The sequence below is a fragment of the Belonocnema kinseyi genome, chromosome 7 (assembly GCF_010883055.1).
Source record: "Belonocnema kinseyi isolate 2016_QV_RU_SX_M_011 chromosome 7, B_treatae_v1, whole genome shotgun sequence".
Taxonomy (NCBI): Eukaryota; Metazoa; Arthropoda; class Insecta; order Hymenoptera; family Cynipidae; genus Belonocnema; species Belonocnema kinseyi.
The window spans coordinates 82,905,465-82,914,563 of record NC_046663.1 but is presented as its reverse complement, the minus strand read 5'-3'; the positions used below and the strand labels follow the sequence as shown (position 1 = coordinate 82,914,563).

General features: G+C 31.7%; 1 protein-coding gene across 5 annotated transcripts in view; it reads right to left on the bottom strand.

The window, feature by feature from the left end:
* LOC117176035 (inositol 1,4,5-trisphosphate receptor) overlaps positions 1–9,099 on the bottom strand; it is a 149,557-nt gene that overhangs the window by 135,873 nt on the left and 4,585 nt on the right. For all 5 annotated transcript variants that reach the window (XM_033366010.1, XM_033366011.1, XM_033366013.1 and 2 more), the window contains exon 2: positions 16–190. In XM_033366010.1, the coding sequence (XP_033221901.1) occupies positions 16–113 (98 nt within the window). In that variant the 5' untranslated portion in view covers positions 114–190. The remainder of the gene's footprint in view (positions 1–15; positions 191–9,099) is intronic.

Sequence of the window (9,099 nt, the reverse complement as noted above, 5' to 3'; positions counted from 1 at the left end):
TTGAACAAATCTCACCCAAGAGTGGAAAGAAATCCGGAAACATTTCCCTCTGCGTACAAGCTGACAATGTCACCTAGGTGAAGAAAGCTTGCTGATCCCAGAATTTCCCCCATCTTGATACCTTCTTTAACCCCCAAATCCTTTAATCCTTTTCCAGTCCTTCAGCCGTATGAATAAATCATTGTTGGTGCTGAAAAAATAGAAAAATTTTCAATTATTAATCAAATTCATATTTAAAGAAAATCAAATCTTAGAAAAAATTTCCGGTTTTTAAAAATATTAGCGGTTATTCAAATTTTAAAATTCAAGCTACCAAATAAACTATTTTCAGGGTAGATTAAACATTTTTAGGTATGTTAAGCTGACGTAACAACATATTCGAAACGAGTTAAAAACCTATTTCATAATTAGGGTCTCATTTAATGCTAATGTAATGCCCTATTCCCAAAAATGCTCTATTATTTGAAAAAAAATACGCCCGCGCACATTCTGATTACTCACTACGCGCGCAGCGTCTCGGGTCAAGTTTGAGCGCACCTAGGGCGCTTCATTCTCGTTTTCTTACGTTTAATGCGTACACTTTAACAACATTATTAAAATGGAATGGATAGACTACCGGTACCAGCAATAAATTCCTCTGTCTGTACCGGTAAAAAAAAACATATTTTTAGCATACGGATGGGACTGCAGACATCTTAGAATAATATTATGTGATTTAAGAGGTATTTTGTAATAAGGGCTCCAACCCGTACCCCTTTGCAAACTCTCGTGGGGGCGGAAAGGGATCTCTGTGAAAGGTCACATAAAAAATATTGATGAAACCCCTTCCCCTTCCCAATGTCTCGCGTGGACGGGAAGGCACACCTGTATCTGGTTACAGAAATAATGTTGGTCAACCCCTTCCCCTTTCCAACGTCTCGTGCAGGCGGGAAGGAACCTCTTTGACCGGTCACAGAAATATTGTTTGGTCAAAACCCTTCCCCTTTCCCTTTCCAAGATATCGTGGGGGCGTTAAGGCACTCCTTTGACGTAAAAATCATATTGGACAAACCCCTACCACTTTCTAATCTTTCGTGGGGACGGTAAGATACCCTTTTAACCGGTCACAGAAATATTGCTGTTCAGACCCCTTCCCCTTTCCAACGTCTAGTGGGACGGAAAGGCACCCCTTTGAACGAGCACAGAAATAATGTTGCTCAAACTCCTTCCCCTTTCCAACGTCTCGTGGGGGCGGAAAGGCACCCCTTTGACCGGTCACAGGAATAATGTTGGTTAAACCCCTACCACTTTCCAACGTCTCGTGGGGGTGGGATGGAACCCCTTTGACCGGTCACAGAAATAATATTAATCAAACCCCTTCCCCTTCCAAACGTATCCTAATTGCGAGAATGCATACCTTTGATCGGGGACAGAAATTATAATGGTCAAACCCCTTCCCCTTTGCAACGTCTCGTGTGGTCGATAAGGAACAACTGTATCTGTTTACAGAAATGCTGTTGGTCAAACCCTTTTCGAAAGTCTCATGAGGGCGGGAAGGTACACCTTTCCGGCTATTCTCAGAAATAATGCTGAAGGCAGTCCTGTGACTGCTCGAAGAAATAATCTTATGCACAATAACAATAAAATGTGATAATGTAATAAAAAAGTAATAATGAATGCAAGAAAATGTAATGATGTACAATAACGTTATGCAATAATGTACCGGTAGAGCATCTACTGCCTTTAAAAAAATATAATAATATAAATCGTAAACTGTGATTTAAACTTCTGAGAAATAATGTGTGCTCGATAATGTGTGTCCAAATGAAAAACTTCATCAAGATAATTTGTGAATCTTGTGTAAATCTACCAAAAACAATGCAAAAACAACCAAAATGGCATATTTTTGAAAATGATCCGATTTTTTGTCTAATTAACAAATTTCATGAAAGTATAGTTTCGAAATACATATATTTCATATCTAGTAGAAATTTGTATTGATTTTCTTTCGTTTTTTTTTTGAAAATTTTTTAAATGTTTAAAAGCATATAATCTTTTTAATCTGCATCGAAATTAAAAATGTTATTAGGATAATTTGCAATTCTTTTTGCCGTGTACCAGAATATTTGACAATAATTTCTAAAAATCATAAAATAATTAATAATAATATTCATAATCATAATTAATTGAGAATGAATCATTAAAAATATTTTATATATTGTAAATATTGTAATATTTCTTGTTTTTTATTTAAGATTGAAATGAAATCCACTTTCTCATGGGTATTTTTATGCTCAGTTTTGTTTTTTGCTGATCCCAATATTTAGTTTTTTAAATTAAATAAACAACCTGATACTTGTCAACAGCTCCTCCAATAATATCAGTTATCATCTTCCCATTTCAATCAATTTCTTTGAAAATCATAATTTTCAAAATTCGATCTATTTAAATAATAGGGTTATCCACAAAATTGTCTTTGTCTTACAGTTAAGTTTTGTGTAAACTTGGACTCCCAAGGAATTTAATAGTCAAATTAAAACTTAATTTTGTTTATTAAATAATATTTAATAATTAATAAAGAAATTTCAAAATATCAACCAGAATGTCGATTTTTTAAATGAACCATGTGGCGCCCTCATGACTTGCAACACGTGGGAAACGTCACACGCTTTCAATGTAATTAATAAAAATTAAAAGATGATATATTAGAAACATAATTTTTATACAAATTTCTCAAAATGATAAGAAAAATAAACCTCCCGGTGAATATTGTTAAATCAAAGAAAAAAAAAGGAAAATTAAAAATTGTAATGGACGTATCTTCTTTCCCACATGGAAAGATTCCCCGAAAAGTGCTCCACGGAAATTCTACGTAAATTCCAGCTGGAAATTCTACGGAAATTCCGGTTGGAAATTCTGTTCAATTTTCGTGGAAATTCTACTAACTTCCCGCCTGCAATTCACAGCCTGAACTGGACTTTGGAAGTTTCTATAAAATTTTTCTATCAGTAACGCTACCCCAGGTCGACTCCGGTAGGTCACGACCGTCATCCCAACAAATTTAGTTTGCCCCAGGTGCAAAAAATATTTCTTCCTCGAGGAAGTTGAGTTCTAAATAAACCTTAGAGGCAACCAACCAATTTTTGTCATGACTCGTCATTAGACAATAACCTCCAAGTGCACCAGGTGTACAAAAATACATCTCCCTCGGGGAAGTTGAGTTGTAACTAAACCTTGGACGCAACTAACCAAATTTTTTCATGATCAGTCACTATAAAATAACTTCCAAGTGCACCAGGTGTAAAAATACATTTTCCTCGAGGACATTGAGTTTTAAATGAACCTTGGAGAGAACCAACCAATTTCTTTCATGATTCGTCATTGTACAATGAAAATTGGTTGGGTGGATCCAAGGTTCACTTAGAATTCAGCTTCCTCGAGGGAGATGTATTTTCTATACCTAGTGCAGTTGGAGGTTATTGTAAAGTGACGTATCATGAAAATATTTGATTGGTTACCTCCAAGGTTCATTCAGAAATCAACTTCCTCGAGGGAGATGTATTTTTTACACCTGATCCACTTGGAGGTTATTACCTAATGACGAATCATGACAAAAATTGGTTGTTTGCCTCCAAAGTTCATTTAGAACTCAACTCGACCGATGGAGATGTATTTTTTATACCTGGTGCACTTGGAGGTTATTTTATGGTAACTGACCATGAAAGAATTTGTCTCTTTGCCTCCAGGGTTCATTTAGACCTCAACTACCTCGGGAGGACAGTTTTTTTTACACCTGGTGCACTTGGAGGTTATTGTCTAATGACGAGTCATGAAAAAATTTGGTTGGTTGCCTCCAAGGTTCACTTAGAATTCAAATTCCTCGAGGGAGATGTATTTTCTACGCCTGGAGCACTTGAAGGTTATTGTCTAATGACAAGTCATGCACAAATTTGGTTGCTTGCCTCCAAAGTTCATTTAGAAATCAAATCGACCGATGGAGATATATTTTTTATACCTGGTGCACTTGGAGGTTATTTTATAGTAACGGACCATGAAAGAATTTGTCTGGTTGCCTCCAGGGTTCATTTAGAACTCAACTGCCTCGGGGAAGACGTATTTTTTACACCTGGTGAACTTGGAGGCTATTGTCTAATGACGAGTCATGAAAAAATTTGGTTGGTTCCCTCCAAGGTTCACTTAGAATTCAAATTCCTCGAGGGAGGTGTATTTTTTACACCTAGTGCACTTGGAGGTTATTGTATAGTGACGGATCATGAAAACATTTGGTTGATTGGCTCCAAGGTTCACTTAGAATTCAAATTCCTCGAGGGAGATGTATTGTTTACACCTTGTGCACTTGGAGGTTATTGTACATTGACGTGTAATGGCAAAAATTGGTTGGTTGCCTCCAAGGTGAATTTAGAACTCAACTCCCCCGCAGGAGATATATATTTGACACCTGGCTCACTTGGAGGTTATTGTATAGTGACGGATCATGAAAGAATTCGGATGGTTTCCTCCAAAGTGCATTTAAAACTCAACTTCCTGGAGGGAGATGTATTTTTTACACCTGGTGCACTTGGAGGTTATTGTCTAATGACGAGTCATGACAAAAATTGGTTGTTTGCCTCCAAAGTTCATTTACAACTCAACTTCCCCGAGGAAGAAATATTTTTTGTACCTGGTGCAAACGAAATTTTTTGGGACGACGGTCGTGACCTACCGGAGTTGACCTGGGGTAGCGTTACTGATAGCAACATTTTATAGGAACTTCCAGAGTCCATTACCGGCTGTGAATTGCCCACCGAAAATTAGTAGAATTTCTACGGAATTTTCAACCGGAATTTCCGTACAATTACCAGCTGGAATTTCCGTACAATTTCCGTGGAGCACTTTCCGGGGAATCTTTTCACGTGGGTTCCGTCATCTAAAGTTTAATAATATTGTCAATATAATAAAAAACTTCGAGTTTCCTTTTATTACTTTTTAGAATCTATTTTAGAGTGATTAATTAAGTATTTAAAAAAAATTTTAATAAACGTTAACTAAAACATTTATAAAGTAGGTATTTTTAATACTTAAAAAATAGGCTCCAAAGAAAATATTAAAAAATAACATTGCGAATAAAGCGAAATAATTTCTTTATTATTATTGACCAATTCTTATTTGTAGAAATCGGTAATTAGTGAATGTAGGGATTTTAATAAGATCATAATAATATGCAATAGAAATTTTTTTCGTACGACTTATATTGCGATATATTCATTTTTCCTTGTATTCTTTAAATACATAAATAACAATCGATTTAAAATTAAGAATTCGCAAGACATAAATTTAAAAGTTTAAATTTAAAAAAAGACAATTTAAAAGACCAAGCAATATTTTATAAAGGTAAGCAAATGCGAAGAAACTTTAGTTGGCTGCTTTTTCTCACCAAGACGTATTTTATGGAAGGATTATCACATTTGCGGAACTGAGACACCAGTTTGTCTCATTGTTTCTATATTACAAGATGGTAATGAACATCAAGCTTATATTATATTTCACTGGCATATTACGATATGAAACCAATCTTTTTTAATTAGAATTAAAATACCAGAAGCATATTAAAACTTTTCAACAATTCAATGTGTACATTTTTGTTTATGTACGTTATTTCCAATTAAAAATTATCTTTCAACTGAAAATGTCGAAACAAATTATTTGTAGTCGAAAGATTCTATTTTATAAATTCAAGGTGGCTGCAATAACTCATTTTCAAACTTACACATGACTTTTCCCCGACCAATTTTTCATTTTCCCTGACAATTAATATTTAAAAAGCCAGAATTTTTATCGTGTAACATTTTTAAGATTGAATCCTTTATAAACGAAATAAAACAATTTATAATCGTTGTATTTTTATTAAAAATAGATGCTTTTTTTATTAAAAGAGATGAAAATTATTTCTTGAAAAAATTATCCTACTCCATCTTTACGCCATCTTTACTGATTTCCAGTCAGGTGCTTTCACAATTAAGCTATTAGAGGGATCAGAAAAAGAACTCTTAATTCAAGAAAATAATTAATAATTAATTAATAATTAATTAATAATAAATAATCATTGTTAAACCAAAAAGGCAAATTTTTCACAAAACAGTTGCATTTTCAATGAAATAAATTAATTTTCTAGAAGACAGTTCAATTTTCAAATGCGATGACTTTTGAACAAAACTAGAAGCTCTCACGCGCGCGACCCACTACTTTACTTGTAATTATTCTATTTGGAAATTAAGTTCAAGAAAATGCCACGATAATCATTTTTACTTTAATAACTTCTATTTATACACGACTTCGCATGGGTACCATATACGAGGAAAGACCGGGTTGTGCACTCGAATTTTGAAAACCCGACTGAACTCGGGAGGTGGTTTTCTGCAGTTTTCCTCTCATCTGATCAAATGTTTAGGCAAATGCGAGTACTTCGAGCAAACTCGTATGTAGCTGCATTGTAACTAAACCTTTGAAAAAACTGACCCTATTCGTTGGAAAATGGCCAAATTCTAAACTTTTTACGAAGCTTCTTTCAATAATTAATAATTCTGGTAAATTTAACAAATAACTGAGAAAAGATTCATTACAAAGACAATCTTAGTTAACTTCGTAAACAAATTTGAATAATACCCCAACTCTCAATAAGTTTATGACAATTGTTTGAATGAATAATAATGATTATAAATTTACAAAGTAAAGTGGAAAATGATCATCAAAACACATTCTTAGTTCATTCCGTAAACAAATTATGCCTCTTCCTTAAAAAATAGCTAAGCTATAAATATTTTAATAAACATTTTTGAAATAATTAATAGTTGTAGATTTTCAAAGCATCAGCGAAAAAAAATCATCGGAAAGATATTCTTAATTAATTATGGTAAAAAATGAAGCCTACTGGTGGAAAGAAAAGCAAACTCTTAATTTTTCAATTGAAATTTTTTTAATAATTAATAGTTCAAGTAAATTTATAAAGCAACATAGAAAAGATTCATCGAATGGACATAACTAGTTGATTTGGAAAACAAATTATCTCGTAGGATAAACGTGAAACTCTTTAATTTTTTAATTAAAATTGTTTAAATAACTAATATATCTTATAAATTTACAAAGAAAAATAGAAAACAGTCATCGGTTAGACATTCTTGGTTGACTTCCTAAACAGATTTACTTGTAGAAAAAGGGCAAATACTTAATTTTTTAATTAAAATTGTTTAAATAATTAATAGTTTTTGTAAATTTGCAAAGCAATATAGAAAAGTCATCCGATAGACATTCTTAGTTGACTGCGTAAACAAATGTACTTGCAGAACTTGTAGAAAAAAGTCACTTTTAGTTTTTTGATCGAAATTGTTTAAATAATTATTAGTTCTTGTAAATTTGCAATCGGATAGACATTCTTAGTTGAATTCGAAAACAAATTGATTCGTAGGATAAAGGCCAAACTTTAAATTTTTCAATTAAAATTGTTTAAATAATTAATAGTTCTTGTAAATTTGCAAAGCAACATACAATAGAGTCATCGGATAGATTTTCTTAGTTGACTTCGTAAACAAATTGACTCGTAGAAAAAGGGCAAAATCTTAATTTTTTAATTAAAATTGTTTAAATAATTATTAGTTCTTTTGTAAAGCAACATAGAAAAGAGTGAGTTGACTCTGTGGACGAATTGACTCGTAGAAAAAAAGGGCAAACTCTTAACTTTTTAATTAAAATTGTTTAAATAATTAATAGTTCTTGTAAATTTGCAAAGCAACATAATAAATTAAACGTATTCTTTAAAGAAGAGCTATTTACGAAAATTGTTTAAATAATTACAATGTTTGAAGAATAAATAAATGTTAAAAAACATATATGAGCTTCACTCGAATTCGGCACAATCGCTGTACTTAATCGCTAGGAATATTTGTGTAAAAAAAATTTAATGACTGTCTTGCACAATTTAAACGATATAAAAATCTAATTTGTCAGATTTTTGTAGTTGAAGGTTTTTTTTTTCTTCAAAAAACATATTTATTGAGTAAACGGTTTATTTCTTTTTTAATAATCTAAGTCCTTAATATGAATTTGCCCCTCGAAAAATGCAATAAATAAGTCAGAAAATTTTAAATAAAAATATTAAAAATAGGAAGAATTGAATTCTCGAAATCGACAAAATAGAATCGTTCTTCATGATTGTTAACTTTACCCTTTTACCGCGAAAACATTTACAAGTTTTTAATTTCAATTGATAAAAGTTCTGTTTTAGAAGCTTTGTCATTCATTTTCGAAAATTTCAACAAATTAAATAAATTTATCGTTTAATTCAAAAACTTTAATGTGAAACATAATTTGAAAAGTGCTAATTGATTAAAAGTTTATAAATATTTTGAATTTACATTTCAAAATCACAACCTAAATTTTTTTAAACTGCACCTGAATATTTGAGGGCCTTACGGAATGAAATTTAAACGAATGAAAAGATTCGCAGCCTGCAGCAGTTGAAATTTAAAAAAGTCTCGCCTCAAGGTTTTTTTTATTTATAGAGAAGGTTTCACATTTGAATATATATAATTATATAGTATACACATTTTAATACTTGGCATTTCGATTTTTTTTATTTGCGAAGTTTTAGGAATTAAATTTTATATATATATATATTTTTTTTTTTTTTTTGAACACCTTATAGACATGTGTGGGATGCTAAAATAAACAAAATATTTGTTCTCCGCTACAATTCGTCATTTTTGCTTCAAATGAAGATAAGAATTATAAGCTTTTTTAAACACTAGATTACTTTCTTGGTAAATAAACTAATATTTGAGGCTTCATTTTAGTTTAAAGAGCAATTAAATAAAAATCCCGTTTATTTAAACGCTCAGTAGTTTCAACACCAAATATGAGTCAATAATGATTTTAAACATAAAAGGAGTAAATCAATGTTAAATTTAAAAAACTATTCAAAACAAATTGAGTGCTTCTTTTAATATTATTTCAAAGTCTATTTAATGATATCATACCTAATAAAATTGAGAATAAAATCTAAAGCCTGCATTTTTTTTATTTAACACTTTATTATTTGACTTTCAGAAGCTTTTAAAATCGAACTCC